This window comes from Zootoca vivipara, chromosome 9, assembly GCF_963506605.1.
Source record: "Zootoca vivipara chromosome 9, rZooViv1.1, whole genome shotgun sequence".
Taxonomy (NCBI): Eukaryota; Metazoa; Chordata; class Lepidosauria; order Squamata; family Lacertidae; genus Zootoca; species Zootoca vivipara.
In genome coordinates, this window is record NC_083284.1 from 58095210 (window position 1) to 58112189 (window position 16980).

At 44.9% G+C, this 16980-nt stretch overlaps 1 protein-coding gene across 1 annotated transcript; it reads right to left on the bottom strand.

Moving 5' to 3' along the window:
• Positions 1-665: 665 nt before the first annotated feature.
• On the bottom strand, positions 666-7208 carry FGF20 (fibroblast growth factor 20). Its single transcript, XM_035113324.2, has 3 exons — positions 6932-7208; positions 3443-3546; positions 666-1719 (listed from the first exon to the last, which is right to left on the bottom strand). The coding sequence occupies exons 1-3, from the start codon at positions 7206-7208 to the stop codon at positions 1474-1476; spliced, it is 627 nt and encodes a 208-aa protein (XP_034969215.2). The 3' UTR covers positions 666-1473.
• Between the last annotated feature and the right edge of the window lie 9772 nt (positions 7209-16980).

The following is a 16980-nucleotide window of genomic DNA, read 5'->3' on the forward strand; positions in this document are numbered from 1 at the left end:
GAGAAGCTGTGGCCCTTTGGGTGTTGCTAAACTACAATTCCTGGTCAATGCATTCAGGCTTGACAGCCTCAGTTACAGGGACCAGATTTCAAATTTTCAAGAGCAGAGATTTAAGTCACCAAGATGCAAGTTTCATAGCGGGGCTCAGATATTCACTCTTGCAAAAGACCAGTGTGTTTGAAGACCATCCATTGTGATTATTTTCTTTCTAATCCAATACAAAAACTATATCAATATTACCAGCAGCGGACAGTCACCTTTGTATTTTCTTTTTCTGTTCAGTATAGCAATTTTTGTGCATTTCTTGTGCACACCTACATGTTTATAACAGGGGCAAGAAACCTGTGGTCCCTCCTGTGGACTCCAATTCCCATTGTCCTGTGCTTTTGGCCATGCTGGCAGGGGCTGATGGGAGTTGGAGTCCAACAACTTCTGGAGGACATCAGACTCCCCATCTCATAACATAACAGTTACTATCAAGGACCAGAGTCATCATGAAGAACTAGAGAGTTGAAAACATAGATGCCTCTGTATAATAACCATGTGCAACCTGAGACATAGGAGTAGGTGAGGACTACCCTTGCCTCTGCTACCAATGATTGACAATTCCATTAAGTAACAACAGTGAAACAAATAGATGGAAGTTTATCTTTAATTCCCTTTTAAATGTGCATTTTTTTATAAAAAAAAATCCAGTACAAATATAGGGGGCAGTCACAAGGCAGCCAACAACTTTTCCTGTATAAGGCAACGGAGCGTGCATAGAAACATAACCCCAATTTATTATTTCCCAACAATGATATTTCCAGAGATGTTGCTCCATTTGAATTCTTTGGGGGATACAACACCCCTTTTCTTGACACTACCTTGGAGTAAATATTGGCACCATAATTGATTTTTTCATTGGGGTAAAGGGTTGTACTCTCTTCATAGCCCAGTAAAAAATAAACTCTGCAATAAATAAATATTTAAAATAAATATATGCACTCTGAAAGTATATAAATTAGGTCCATCCTGAAGGGAAAAACAAATCCGGGTTTCACTTCCCAAGTTAGCGCTGTCCCCATAGATTGACACTCCCAATCCACACAGCTGTGTTTGCTGGGCTTGCCATTCATTCTTTTCCTGCCGTTTCTACAATCCGCCTCCACATGCTTTAGGTAGCTATTTCGTGTTCTAGGTGAAGGGAGAAAGCAATCCAGAACAGTCTGGTTTGAAGTCCAGTTCCAACTTCTCCTTGTCTACTTGACCGGCGCACGAGCGAGCAAACCAAAAAGAGGTTGACCCACTCGACCTCAAGGCCCACTCTCCTAAATCCAGACGTTGGGCAATGAAGGGCTTTGTCTACCACTAACAGCTTCTCTGACAACCGGCACCCTAGATATCTCAGGAACTCCACAGCATTCAGAAGTTCTTCGGGCTTTTGTTACCATTGAGGCTAAGAGACTCGATTTTCCTCCAGTGGAACCGACTTCAGCTGTATACTAACACATCCTTGTAGAGCTCCGGTACTCGTTCTGGATCCACCGGCCGGGGCAAGAAATGGGTGAATTTCTGGTGTCTTTTGGACCTCGCCCCGTCTCGGGGACTGCCGTCTTTGTTTAGCGCCACAAAGTACCGCCGGCCAGAGTCTCCATGCTTGTACACATTGGAGGAGTATGTGTTGTACCAGTTCTCTTCAAACTGTTCTCTGAAGACACATTCAGGAGTCAGCTTCTCCTGTGGAAATTTTAGGAATAAACAGAGGTGAGAAATCTGATTAAGTAAATGCGTCAAAGGTGGCATCTCTCAAAAGCAGCTTTCCTTTCACTTGCTCAGATAAGAGCTAACTAATCGTTTAGGCAACGACTGTTCTTAGGCCACCTCCCAAAAATTTGTTTTTGGAATAAAAGTTTTTTAAAAGTGAATTTTGCTTACAAGGCAGCTTTATACATATAAATTAGCAGGTGCATTTTCATGCAGATTTGTACCATGGGCCTATTTGTGCCATTTTAAAGATCTAGCAATACCCCTAACCCTCCCCACCTCAGATTACCGTATTGGCCCGAATATAAGCCACACTTTTTTCCCAAATTCCGACTGTGAAAAGTTAAAGTGTGGCTTAAATTCGCAACCTTACAAAAATGGGCTTTTATGATATCATCGCTGAAACAGACATACGGTAAAACGGAACAGGTGTCAGTGCCTGCAGAATTTTAAGGAGCTGCTTATATTCGGGTATTGTCTTTTTTTCTCTTCCCCCCCCCCCCGAATTTTAAAGACACGGCTTTTTTGCGTGTGCAGCTTATATTTGGGCCAATACGGTATATCCCCTATACTTCCAGAAGAGAAGCAACAGATCCATTGCTTTAATAGAAGAGTCAAGGGGACTCTTTTATTAAAGCAATGGATCTATCGCTTCTCTTCTGGAAGCATAGGGGAGATACAGTGGCACCTCTGGTTATGAACTTAATTTGTTCCAGAGGTCCGTTCTTAACCCGAAACCGTTCTTAACCTGAGGTACCACTTTAGCTAATGGGGCCTCCCGCTGCTGCCTCACGATTTCTGTTCTCATCCTGAGGTAAAGTTCTTAGCCCGAGGTACTACTTCCGGGTTAGGGGAGTCTGTAACCCGAAGCGTTTGTAACCCAAGGTGTTTGTAACCTGAGGTACCACTGTACTGTATTGGCCTGAATATAAGATAATTATTTTATTAAGAAGGAAAGAAAAAGTACACCCCAGCGCTCCACCGGCTGAATCACAATGGAGCAGCAAATTTCACTGCCGGCCGTCTATGCTCTGGTATTTATGTGTACAACTCCTTCATATCTCTCTCTCTCTCTATTTTGGTGAAAAGAGTGAACTTGGAGCATGACTTGCTTTGCAAGATTGATATTTGAAGGGAAATATTAGCTACTGAACCCCTTTATAAAACTGTCTAGACTCCTAGACCGGTTTTGACAACCTGTTTGCTCTTTCGGACTGCAACTCCCATCAGCCCTGGCTGCAGCTAGTAGGTGTTGTAAGTCCAAAACCTTTGGAAGGCACCTGGGTTGGCTAGGGCTGTTCTAGGTTAACAATACTAAGACTTCCTTGTCCCTTCACTCCTTGCAAGTTGGACTTATTTCTTCAATCGAACTAAAAGTCATTCACATGAGCACCTGGGCCAGGCTGGCTGGAACCGGATTGCCACCGCATATGAATGAAAAGTGCACCCTATAACTCTGCTGGTAGCAGCCAGGGAAGTTGGCCTGAAATCGGGGGAAGGGGCATAGCTCAGAGACAGAGCATATCTCTGCATGCAGAATGGTCCGGCACTAGGTGATAGGAAAAGATAATAATAAATCGGTATGATCCAACTGTCTCTGGCACCAGCAGCAAAATTCCCAGTGGCTATAACTGATCAGGTGAACAGGCAATCTGAGCTTATAGCATGAGTTGAATAATACAATGGTAATACTTACAGAGCCATAAAGTTCGCCTTTCTCATTCATTCCAAGGTAAAGGCCGCTGTCCACCCCTCGAATACTGACTAATCCCACGGCCACACTGATGAATTCAAGGATACCTGCATTGAGGAGGGAGAAAAACAAACATTTGTTTTCAACTTCCATGCTAAAGGCAGACAGAGACTTAGCTATGCAAAATCTAACTGTAATACTTTGTTATAGCACAGAACAGCCTCAAAAGGTGTAGCCCTGGGTCACAATGGTTCAAATACTGGGCACGATCCGGCCAAAACTAAGCCCTTTGACACTTCATTGATTTCAACGAGAGTGTTAAGCATGTGCCCAAGTCTCTCCAGCTGAAATCAGTGGAACTTATGAGTGCAACTTTGGCTAGGCTATCCCATTCTCTGTTAAATAATAACAGTAATCAAATATTTGGATTGTTGGAAAGGAAGTTTTTGATAACTGCTTTTAAAAACCATGGCTCCCCCCCCCCTTTTGAAATACTGTATTACCATCTGATTTTAGGCATAGCTTTGAATCTTTCTTCTGTATTTATCAATGCTGTTTTATTTTCTGAACTCCCAAAGCAAGATAATGAATGTTCTATCATTTGCAGCCTTGGGAGTTTTAATTGAAAGTTGCCAGGGTCTTGGTTTGTATAATGCTGAGTGGCAGCCCAGCCAAATCTTCTACAAAGATCAGATATTAAATCTTCCTACTGCAAATAAATCATCAGAGATTTCAGAGTTCCCAATATTCAAAGTTCCATTGAAAGACATGGGAGGTATTTTGCCTTTCTGATATCATTTTCAAAGAAAGACTCCCCTCCCCTCCCCAATTTATAATAAGCAGGTGATTCAATCCACAAAGACACCACATCAGACAAACCTATTGAGAATGGTGATAGAATAAAGAAGCACCAAAAATGTTTGATCTCAATCTCAAACTCCCCCCCTCTCTCTCTTTGGAGGTAATTATTCTGTGTTTACATGCTGTAAGAAATTTCCCTTCTGTGCAGAACTCTGTTGAACTGACGTTCTGTTCAGTCTGGAAACCTTGATGTTTCCAGTGTGTTGCAAAATCAGTTAAGAACCTTTTGCAGTGGGTTGTTTTGACTATGGGAAACCTGATAGAAAACTTCTCCATTGGCCTTTTGTGTCTGTTCAAACCCCTCCATGGTTGTCAACAGTAGCAGGTTTCTTCAGATAAGGCTGTGCTTCCTACAATCTGCCCCTTTTTGTTTGCTCTTACAAATTAAGCAACCTTTCCCAATCTGGCGTTAAGTCTCCAATTGTCATTAATGCACAGATGATTCTTCAACATCTACTTCTTGGGCTGGTCATGTTGTTCGGATGCCTGATTATCATCTTCCAAAGCAACTACCCTATTCCCAACTTAAAAATGAAAAGCATAATGCTGGCGGTCAACAAAAGAGGTTTAAAGACTCTCTCAAGGCAAATCTTTTTCTAAAAAATGTAGTATAAAAACCAATAATTGGGAAACACTGGCCTGCGAGTGCTCCAATTGGAGAACAGCCTTTACCAAAGGTGTCATGGACTTTGAAGACACTCGAACTCAGGGAGAAAGGGAGAAACGAGCTAAGAGGAAGGCACATTTGGCAAACCCTCACCATGTGGAAGGATGTGCAGATCCAGAACTGGCCTCCACAGTTACCTATGGACACACCGCTAAGACCGTGTTCATGGAAGACAATCTTACTCAGCTATGAGTGATCGAAGAAGAAGAAGAAGAAGAAGAAGAAGAAGAAGAAGAAGAAGAAGAAGAAGAAGAAGACTTGAATCCTAAATAGAGCAAGGGCCTTCTCAGTAGTTGCGCCCACTCTATGGAACAACCTCCCATCAGATGTCAAAGAAATAAACAACTATCTCACATTTAGAAGATGTTTGAAGGCAGCCCTGTTTAGGGAAGTTTTTAATGACTGATGTTTTAATGTATTTTTAATCTTTTGTTGGAAGCCACCCAGAGTGGCTGGGGAAACCCAGCCAGATGGGCGGGGTATAAATAAATTACTGCTACTACTACTACTACTACTACTTATACAGATCAGAGATGTAGCAAGTTATTGAACTAGTGGCTAGTGTGTCAGGTCACATGTGGACCTGAGAAACACCTGCTATGCTATAAACTCAATCGTTGGCCTTCAACTAACTCTGCCTTCTTTTTCCAATCTGCGAAATGGGCATAGTAAAAAATCTAATAGGGCTGTTGGGAGGAGAATCAACTATCTTCGCAGGAATACAGCCCTAGATTCAGTGTCTCCTCACTGCTTTTAAGGTAGGCAGGTGGCCTGTTCTGTTGCACACAGTGCCCGGCACAGTAGAGCTAAATAGACGTGAAACAGCAGTAGCTGCTGTTGTTTATGAAGGACCAGCACAGTTCAGTTCCACTTTGCACAGCAGCGTCTTGTTAAAGTGCAGTCTTGCACATATTTGCGTATGCCTAACTCCCACTGGAACGCATGGGGCTTAATACACAGGTAGCAAAGGGCAGGGCTGCATTGCAAACAATTAAGGAAGGCAAGACCTACATTCATTTGTTAGAAGAAAAATCAAAGCACTGGCAAAGATCAGAGTGAAAGGCTGGAATTGACACACCCTCTTGCTCCCCTCAGCCAGAGCAGTGTGTCCAGGTATGCCGCTGTGTTATGTCTCTGTATTTCCGCATATGCACACACACATGCTGCTCACATACAAGTGGTGCAGATGACTGAGCAAATACATATGGCGTTTCCTTTCTAAAAGGAGAGGTCCTGAGGCTCTATAGAGCAGCACACTCTGACCTGGAAGCCCTCTCTTCTCATCTGCACCAACTAATTACCTATTTCCTGCAGGAAAGCACACCTGTGTCCAAAATAGTATGCAACCACCATGAGAATAACTATTGACATGGAAACTGTGGCCCATTGCAGTTTTCAGGTGCAACACTATTTCTTGCAAGGATTCCACCCACAATGTTCCTCTACTGCACAGTATGGGATGCAGCTGTCGGTGGTGCCGGAAAGGCACTCTGCACATGCTCAATGAAATCTTCTTTTGTTACTTCATGCTTACAAGGACATTCTTTTTTCCCCAAAAAAAGTTCGTTACTCCAAACAAAGCCTTGCAAACAGATGCTAGAGCATGAGATTCTTAATCTCAGGGCCATGGGTTGGGGCAAAAGATTCCTGCATTGCAGGGGGTTGGACTAGATGATCCTTGGGATCCCTTCCAACTCTACGATTCTAATGATGCCCTTTCCCCACACAATTCCCTCAAGCTCTTGTCTCCAGCATCATATGGAGCTAGGCTGACTCCCTTTGCGCTGTCCTAGCCCGGATTTATAGCGGTTTGTGCCTTTAAGCCAGAGTTCCGTTGCTATACCATCTGTTGCTATAGGATGCTTCCGTCGCAAGGGGAGAAGGTGGGGGAAGAAGTCGCGGAAGAGAGGGAAGGAAAGGAGGAAGGGAGGAAGGAAAGAAAGGGGAAGAGTGAAGAGCCTTACCGAAGAGGCTGTGGTCTTGCCGAGTGCCTTGCACGCTGCCGTCGGGCAGGATCTGCAGGTGGAAGCCGGTCCTGCAGTAGAGCTGCCTCCGGCGCAGGATGCCTTGCAAGTGCGCCAGCTCGGTGGCCCCCGACGCCGCCGCGCCCCCTCGGGAGCCCCTCTCGACCAGCAGAGGCGGCCTCTCCCCGGACGGAGGCAGGAGGAAGTGGGAGCTCACCTGCTGGCCCAAACCCTCCAGACCGCCTAGGAAGCCCCCGACGTCGGCTAAGGGAGCCATGGAGGAGTCCCAGCGGGGAGGGAGCGAGCGAGGAAGGGACGGCGGGGAGATTATATATATGTATATATATAATGGGCAGGTAGATGTATGCAGAGAGTCAGAGGCACGTCTCAACGCTCACAGCTGGGGCTTCTTCCGGAGACCGGACTCCGCATCCAGATAGCAGTTGCCTGTCTGGGGAGGCTCTCCTTTCTCCCTAGGCATGGGGCTGGCGGGACTGTGCTGAGCTTTGCATAAACATCCACAACCGGTGCTGCTGCTGGTGGTTCTGGCTCGATGCAAGCGAGGCCGCTCCAAAATTGCGCGTGGGGGAATCTCTCTCGCTCGCTCTCTATATATAGCCACGTCGGGCGGGTTTCCCCCCTGACATATGCTAATGCGGATGCGCGCCCCGGCGTTTGAAACCCTAGACGGAGCTTTTCTCTCTCTCCTTGCCGCCCCTCCTCTCACACCTTTCTTCCCCTCCGCCTCCACCCTCGCTCTACAGGGAAGGAGGGGAGTTCCTACTGTTCCCCAGCCATTCTCTCGCGCCTTGGCGCACGCCCCTTCGAAGTTAGCAGCACAGCAGTAAACCGAGAAGGCGCAAAAGCCCAGTTTGGCAAGAGGTGCAGGAGAAAGCAGGGTTGGACTTGGGGAGCTTGCAGTGCATTACGTGGACAGGTGCAAGGAAAGGTAAGCGAGAAGCAGGAGAGAAAGGGCGTTACCTGAGGGTTAGACCTGCCCAGACACACATGAAAGAGCAGCGGGCGGAGGGAGGCGGGGGAGAAAAAGCAAAAGATCTAACAGTTCCACTCTGAGATTTTTCAGAGCACTCATAAAAGTGTTGCGTTTATTACCCTTTCCTTTTATCACCTTAGGTTTCCCCCCAAAAGAGGGGGGATTTTGTTTCCAAATGAATTGGCATCGTCAACTGGGGTTTCCCCCTTCCTTGAAGGCTGCTATACTTCATTTATCACAGACAATGTGACACAGGACTATTGTTCTGGTGTGTCTTAATATAGTGCTTAACAATCTATCAGAATATGGCAGAACAGATGCGTGTTGGGGTCTGGTAGGCTATTGGTGAATATCGACATTTACTGGTCAGTCTCCAGATTAGAAGTAGCCCAGTGGGAAATATCAGAAAATGCTGGTGTTTACCTGTAAATGATGAAACTAAGTGAATGTTTTCTCCATGGGCATAGACAGGGGGCGGGGGGATGGGCAATAGAAATATTTAATTGACCAATCACATCAGTTCTGACCCGCCCCCCCACACACACACACCTAACAAAAGGCCTGCCCCCCTAACAAAAATCCTGGCTATGTCTATGGCCTTCTGTAAATGACCCAATGTCATTTCCCTAATTTGTGGCGCCCTTCCTCAACCTGGTGCCCTCTAGGTGGTTTGGGCTACAATGCCCTTAAACCCTGACCACTGGGCATACAGGGGAACTGTAGTCCAAACCATTTGGAAGGTACCAAATTGGAGAATGTTGGCTTACAGGGAGAAGAGATGCCACAAGTGTGAACGCCTTTCCAGCTGGGTGTTGCAACAGCTTACCAATCAACATCAGCAATGTCAAGTTTCTGACATTTGCCTTAATACATGTACACGTGTGGCCTTACAGCAAGTGTGATGAACCTCTGGCCACCCAGATGTTCTTGGACTCCATCTCCCATCATCCCTGTCTATTACCTTTGCTGCCTAGGGCTGAGAGGAGTTGGAGGCCAACATCATCTGGTGGGCCTTAGAGAAATTGTTAGAGCTCACATTATGAACCCATATATTACACCAACCAGATTGCCACCAACCATCTTTGGCAGGGCTGCTTTTTTAGACTGGGGAGGGAATGAGGTTCAGCAACTCTGTGCATAGAATTGCAATGCCTGGCTGTGTGCTGTGATCTGAAAAGCTAATCTCATCCTGCTCTTTCTAAATGGCTCATCCAATCCTAGGCATGCTCCTAGATCTCCCCATACTGCATACCCTTGTAGGGAAGGGGAAGGCAGAACCCAACAATGTTTTCTGCTTTTTCCATCAGGTCTCAGGAGGCTAGAACTGATTGCATACATGCCACTTAAAGTGATTCGATAGCACAATCTGAAACATGTTTACTCAAAGCCTCATTGAGCTCAATAGGGCTTGCTCCCGAGTAGGTAAGTTTAGAATTGTTGCAGCCTGAGAGTGCAAAGCCAAGCAGGTCTACTCCAAAGTAAGCCTCACTGAGTTCAATGGGCCTGACTCTCAGGAAGCCTCTCTTTCCCTCTCCTTGGTGTGCAGAGTTCTCAGTCTTCTTGTATCATGTTTTTTTAATGATTGGTGGTAGTGCAAGAAGGCAGATTTGTAAAGTAATCTCATGTTAACCTTCCTGCAATTTTTTTGGATCACCCATGAATAGAGGGGTTCTATCTGAAACATATTTTTATTACCTGAAGAAGTATCTGAAGAAGTGTGCATGCACACGAAAGCTTATACCACGAACAAACTTAGTGGGTCTCTAAGGCAGTGTTTCTCAACCAGTGTGCCTCCAGATGTTTTGGGACTACAACTCCCATCATTCCTGACCACTGGTCTTGCTAGCTAGGGATGATGGGAGTTGTAGTCCCAAAACATCTGGAGGCACACTGGTTGAGAAACACTGCTCTAAGGTTGTTGTTTAGTCGTTTAGTCGTGTCCGACTCTTCGTGACCCCATGGACCATAGCACGCCAGGCACTCCTGTCTTGCACTGCCTCCCGCAGTTTGGTCAAACTCATGTTTGTAGCTTCGAGAACACTGTCCAACCATCTCGTCCTCTGCCGTCCCCTTCTCCTAGTGCCCTCAATCTTTCCCAACATCAGGGTCTTTTCCAGGGAGTCTTCTCTTCTCATGAGGTGGCCAAAGTATTGGAGCCTCAGCTTCACGATCTGTCCTTCCAGGGAGCACTCAGGGCTGATTTCCTTAAGAATGGATAGGTTTGATCTTCTTGCAGTCCATGGGACTCTCAAGAGTCTCCTCCAGCACCATAATTCAAAAGCATCAATTCTTCGGCGATCAGCCTTCTTTATGGTCCAGCTCTCACTTCCATACATCACTACTGGGAAAACCATAGCTTTAACTATACGGACCTTTGTCGGCAAGGTGATGTCTCTGCTTTTTAAGATGCTGCTCTAAGGTGCTACTGGACAATGAGAGAGAGAGAGAGAGAGAGAGAGAGAGAGAGAGAGAGAGAGAGAGAGAGAGAGAGAGTACCACACTCACCGCTCTCTATTTCTGTGCTGGAGGTGACAAACCTATGGCCATCTAGATGTTGCTGGACTCCATCAGCCTCAGCCAGCATAGCCAATGGTTAGGGATAATGAGAGGCATAGTTGAACAACATCTGAAGGATTAAAGAGTCTTCATCTCTGGATGGAGAAACTACCGTATGCTCTGGTCAAGTACCAGTAGGTGTCACATTGGGAGCATTTCTCTGTCTCCTTGAAGAGATGGCAGTCTGACGCAATTATGCATTATATAAGAATTGCCATGCAACAATCATAGAATTATAGAGTTGGAAGAGACCACAAGGAACATCTAGTCCAGGCATCCCCAAACTTCAGCCCTCCAGATGTTTTTTGACTACAATTCCCATCTTCCCTGACCACTGGTCCTGTTAGCTAGGGATCATGGGAGTTGTAGGCCAAAACATCTGGAGGGCCGCAGTTTGGGGGCACCCGATCTAGTCCCCCTGGATGCAATGCAATGCAGGAATCCTTTGCCCAATGTGGGCCTTAAACCCACGACCATGAGATTAAAGGTCTGTATTTATTCTCAATACTTATGGTACATGTTGACTTTCAGGGTAAAGCCCTCCCCCAAAAGAACTAATTTCAAAGGTAGATGGATAGTATTATACATAACAGTTTAGCTTCACATTCAGGGCAGGGGCTGTCACCAAGAGCTGTATCCAGACATGATAGAAGGATGTCAAGTGCTGCTGCTTCCCTCCCTCTCTCTGATGGACTCAGCAAGCCCTTTTAGAGCAAGTGTGAGGAACATTTGACCCTCCAGGTGTTGCTGAACTACATTTCCCATTAATCCCGGCAGCATGGCCTACAATGAAGGCTTGTGGGAGTTGTAGTCCCACAAGATCTGGAGGGCCAAAGGTTCCCTGTCCCTGCCTTCAGGTGTTTAGGAATGTATCAAGCTGCTGATGCTCATACTGTACCTGGTTCCTGACACATGGCAGTTGGAACTACCTAGTGTTTCTGTTGGAAATGCAGAGGCAGAGAAATATATTAGTTATGCACCTGGATTCATTTAAAGTTTAAGAAGCAATCAAAAAAGTCCATATTTTGTAATGAAAGCATTAGGGAAGTAGTCAATGGGTTTTATTTCTGCATGAGTGCCAGGAGGTCCTCCTGCTAATCTTTCAGGACCTCTCTGTATTTGGGTTGTTAAAGAGACAAAAGCGATCAAAATGTTTTATGGGCGAGCTTTGATAGTTTGGGAAAGATACATTTGCAACTTCCTAGTCTGCTTCTGCAAGCATGGATGTGTTCCTGGCTGGCAAGGGGAAACTTCACAGTTCCCTACCAGAGGGTTGCTCAAGCTTATGAAGGGGAAAGTCCCATCTGTGTGTGGCTTGTTGTTCAATTTTCAGACTTGCATTCCTGACTGCCACTATAATAAACCCCACCTTTTCTTAATAAGGTTAGATAAAAGGTGTGAGAGTGGAATCCTCACACAACCTAACAGTCTGTTTCATCTGCATGGGTTCATCTTTATGCAGGAGAGCTACTGCACATGCCTAGGCATGTTTACTCAGAAGTAAGCCCCATTAAGTTCAATTGGGCTTACTCCCAGGTAAGTGTGCATAAGACTGCAGTTTATGTTATGGGTCAGAGGCAGATTGTCCCAAATTTCAAGAGAGAGGTAAAAATTATCCCAATTTCCAGATATTTCTATTACGCAAAGTGTGTGCCTGTATATTGATTGTCCATAAGTTTAATAACGTTGGTATCACCACAAGTGGATTAGTGAGTAGAGTAACCAGATGCAAAAGAGGAAAGGGGCCCTCTTGTATGAAGAACTAACTTTTGAAAGCAAAGGATTGTCTAGTTCCAGAGTCTCAAGAGCATGTACTGTACCACAAGCAAGAGCTATCACTCTTCCAGTAGCGATCAATTCCCAATGCAAATGGTGACACTCAGGACCAGCTTCAGATTGTTTAAGAGGCATCTTCTTTTAATATAATTTCAGATGCAATTAAGTACATCCATATTTTAAATTATGAGTTGGAGTCAGTGTAAGTCCTATTCAGAGTAGACTCATTGAAATTAATAGGCATGGAGAACTTAACCCCGAAACTACAACTAATCCAGAATGTGGCAGCTAGACTGGTGACTGGGGTCGGCCGCCGAGACCATATAACACCAGTCCTGAAAGACCTACATTGGCTCCCAGTACGTTTCCAAGCACAATTCAAAGTGTTGGTGTTGACCTTTAAAGCCCTAAACGGCCTTGGCCCAGTATACCTGAAGGAGCGTCTCCACCCCCATCGTTCTGCCTGGACACTGAGGTCCAGCTCCAGGGGCCTTCTGGCGGTTCCCTCACTGCGAGAAGTGAGGCTACAGGGAACCAGGCAGAGGGCCTTCTCGGTAGTGGCGCCCACCATGTGGAACGCCCTCCCATCAGATGTCAAAGAGATAAACAACTACCTGACATTTAGACGACATCTGAAGGCAGTCCTGTTTAGGGAAGTTTTTAATGTGTGACATTTTAATGTATTTTTAATCTTTGTTGGAAGCCGCCCAGAGTGGCTGGGGAAACTCAGCCAGATGGGTGGGGTACAAATAATTTATTATTATTATTATTATTATTATTATTATTATTCATGTTATTATTAATATTGGCATTAATTCCAGTGGGTCTGCCCTGCGTAAGACTTGGTTGAATACCACCCAGTGTGTTTCTCTAGCTGGTGTAGTAGCTAGAGTTTGGGGTCTGGGTAAATCCGGGTTCAAATCTCTGCTCATTAAGGTTGTCTTGATGCAAAAGAACAGGACTGGAGCAACTTAAATAGTTTCGTGGAAGAGGGAATGTAATCTATGCCTGTTGAAATTCCTTCCTCTACACATTCATTGAAGAAGCCCTGTCTTCTTTTGCATCTGACTATCCTAACCCTGAGCCACAAAGCTTTCTGGGGGGCCTTGTCCAGTTTGATTTCTCAGAGGAAAAGAGCAGGGACCACAGAGTCCACTCTGAGGGTTGTATCCATTGTTTGTTATACTCCAGAGTAGACCCATTTCAATTAATGCGCCTGACTAACTTAGGTTCGTTCAGGTCCATGGGTTTACTCCAACTGGAACTTAACTGGATACATCCATGACGTTTTAGGAGGTATGGTAGGATATAAATAAAAAAGTGTATCATTGTTAATCACACTTTCATGTGCAAAATAGTTTGCAATATTTTTTATAAAAATTCCTTACCACCCTGTAAGAGAGGAAGAGCTTATTATTTGCATATTAAAGTTGGAGAAAGTAACTTGTCTATTTCCCAGATCCATAAAATCTGGCTCTAGTTCACTGACTGGCTCAGTACAAAACACACTGGTTCACGTGTGTTTTGAGAACATTAATGTAACCTTAGTATTGCAAAGTGTATTATTGCCTGCCTTAATACACTGTATATTCTCATCTAGATAAATGTTATTTCCCTATTGAGGACCTTTCAGAACCAAATCTTGAAAGGGCTGTGGGGGCGGGAAATTGCTTAGTGGGTTTACACTTTTGTTTAACTAACAAAACAAAACAAAAGTAGTAGAGCGATGGGAAAGAATAGGGTGATGTTTTTCTTAGGTGGTTTCCCCCCCCAAAGTCTCTTTCCATGTGTCTTTTCAATCACCAACCATGTAAATCTGGGAGATCAAATGGATTTGGCTGCTTTGCTTTATTTGTTGGAGAGAGGTTTGGGGCTAATTAATTGGCAGGTGGCTTAAAGCAGGTAACACAACACCTTTTCATCACAGTAGTCCTAAGTACTGCCCTGTGTGCACCTGAGTGATAAAAAAAGAGAAGATTGTTGAAAGCAAGTGATTTATTGTGGAAGGATTTAAAACCTCAAAACGAAAATAATGTTAAATACAATGATCAGATAAATCACTTCCAAAGAAGGGAGTGAGAGGGAGAGCTGGCAGACTTGTTGGAAAAGATGTTGCAGATAGATGTTATATAAGTTTACCTTTCAAATAACAGGAGCCTGTCATGTGGCTGGACCCAAAAAATCCTTCATAATCGAGCTTTCAAAGCACATCTGTGTAAACATTATCACATCAGTGTAAAACATCAACCAATGGGCTTTTGCTTTGAACCAAATCTTCTTAATTGCAGGGCTAAATCAAAGAACGAGATCAAAGTTGCAGAATCTGGAGAAAACCAATTGTGCAGGGAGCCTGTACACTTATGTCTTAAAGATAGCATTACCCCCCCCCCAAACAAGAAAACCCCACCCCAACAATTGAAACACACATCATGTCATTCAGATATATATATATATATCTTAAAACGTGTATATATGGACAGGAGAATTGAACTATCAATGCAGCTCAGTACAAAACATTTGGGACATGAGCACAAGCAAAATAGTTATAATTAAGAAACAGGTTATCAGACCATTGAGCCTACAGATATTATTTCAAGTCATAGAAATGCTTCTTGCGTTGGTCCCAAGTAGAGTAGAGAGATGCAGAAGGGAAGAGGGCTCCTCCATCCTTAGAAAAGGGTGTAGAAAAGAAAATCTCAGCAGGTGCAGCTTGTCATGCAGAGCGCATCTGCTGAAATTCCCCCTTTGACACAACTATCAAAGTTTCAGGAGGAGCCCTGCCCTCTTTTGCACCCTATCTCCAAGGAAAAGCAAGTAGTAATAATAATGATGATAATTTATTATTTATACCCTGCCCATCTGGCTGGGTTTCCCCAGCCAACGTGATCCAGTTATTGTGTTGTGTCAGTGAGCTTAGTCAGCTAGTTCTCAGATGTACAGGGAAAAGCCTGAAACTAAGAAGTTTGCTATTGTAATTATTTATTGATTTTTTTATTTTTTTATTTCTTTTATTATTATTAGATTTTTATACCGCCCTATTTCCATAGATCTCAGGGCAGTTCACAACTTAATGGAAGACATGATTTCAGTTTCAAAGCAGTCTTCTATCCATGCACTGACCAGACACGCATCAGCTTAGCTTTTAGCAAGGTAACTGTGACGTTTCATAGATGTATCATATCATACCATAGATGTGAGGAGTAACAAGTAACCAAAGAGTTAACTGTGTACTGTCCACCTGACCACTGAGGAAGATATCATGTTACAGAATGTACTAGAAGTGTTTCTGTGTGTATCAGTTGGTTTCGTTTTTTGCCTGGGAGACGGTCGCAAGATGTCTGCGCTCTCACCAGGTTGTTTGTTATTTTCTCTGTAGAATAAACTCCAGTAGTTATTAGAACACTTTGGACTCTGTGTGTTCTTAAGAGGCTTTTTATCCAACGGCTATACAAGCTTCCGCTGTGTGTGAGAAGAAGAAGAACTCTGCTGTGTGTGTTTTACTGCCAGCCCGGGTCTACGGAGCAGAGAGGCGCTAGAGAAAGCGTGCCGGGCGGTAATTAGTGGCTCCTAATTGAGTCATAAACAACTCAAAGGAGTCCTATATTCGTCACAGGTTATGGGTCACAGGTCATGGATCCACCTGTCACAGGTTCTGGGTGACAGGTTCTGGGAGATAAGAGGTCCTGAACCTAATCAATCACCAAAGCAATAAAAGGTGATTGCAGCTGTAAAAGCCTTGGAGAAAGCCGGTGTAAAGAGCTAGCTGGGAGAAACCTGTTGTTTTGCAGTCGGCAATTAACAGATGCACTCGCTAGCTGAAAGACCCTGGACTAGAGGCTGGGATCCGCAGTCTACCCGGAGGAGCAACGTCAGCTATTCTGAGTGAGTACAGTACAGTGCTGGACACGGAGCCCGGGGGTGGACAAGATGGCGGAGCAGCTACAGGAGTCATTTGTCGTGCCGTTCCAGAGGTTGAATGGTGACAACTATGCAGAGTGGAGAGAAAGGGCCAGAATGTGGTTGCTGGGAAAGGATTTATGGACTTGTGTGTTAAATCCTCCAACCCCTGTCGCTGATAATTCAGCAGCTGAAGCACAGAGGTTTGCAGCAGAAACCAGGAAAGACAATAAGGCTCTATGTGCCATTGCCATGAGCTGTGATGCTACGCAACTGCCCTATGTGCAAAATGCTGAAAATGCTAAGCAAGCCTGGGACAGTTTGGAAAGGGTCCATCAGAGAAAAACAGCTGGAGCTAAGCTGCATGCTATGAGGCATCTCTTTGAGTTGAGACTGAGACCAGGGCAACCCATTAAGGAGCACATTGCCAATGTGATTGATGCATTCCATAAGCTGCAGCGGCATGAGCTTGTGTTCAAAGAGAAGGAAAAAGTTTATATTTTGCTGTCTAGTTTGGGAAACGTCTATGAGCATTTGTGCCTAACGTTTGAGGCCATGCCTGAAGATGAACTCACGATTGCTTACGTTTCTGGTCGTTTGGCGGATGAGGAACTGCGACGCCAGAAAGAATCGGCTGAGAAGGGGGGCCGTGGGCGCAGAGAAGCCAGTGGGGGTGCAGGAAAAAGCACTGAGGAATCCACTGTGAGTGCGTGCGCAACAAGGCTTTGTTTTCGGTGCCAGCAGCCTGGGCACGTAGCGAGATTCTGCCCAGCTCCGGAAGCAGCCAAGGTCACTCAGCCAGGTGCCAGGCAACCCAGCGGACGTG

What these genes read in the sequence shown, in the direction of transcription:
- FGF20 (XM_035113324.2), bottom strand. Translation starts at nt 7,208, where the DNA reads ATGGCTCCCTTAGCCGACGTCGGGGGCTTCCTAGGCGGTCTGGAGGGT. An exon ending in GCAAGACCACAGCCTCTTCG is followed by an intron (nt 3,547 to 6,931) that starts GTAAGGCTCTTC and finishes TCCTCAATGCAG; the next exon opens with GTATCCTTGAATTCATCAGT. An exon ending in AAGGCGAACTTTATGGCTCT is followed by an intron (nt 1,720 to 3,442) that starts GTAAGTATTACC and finishes AAATTTCCACAG; the next exon opens with GAGAAGCTGACTCCTGAATG.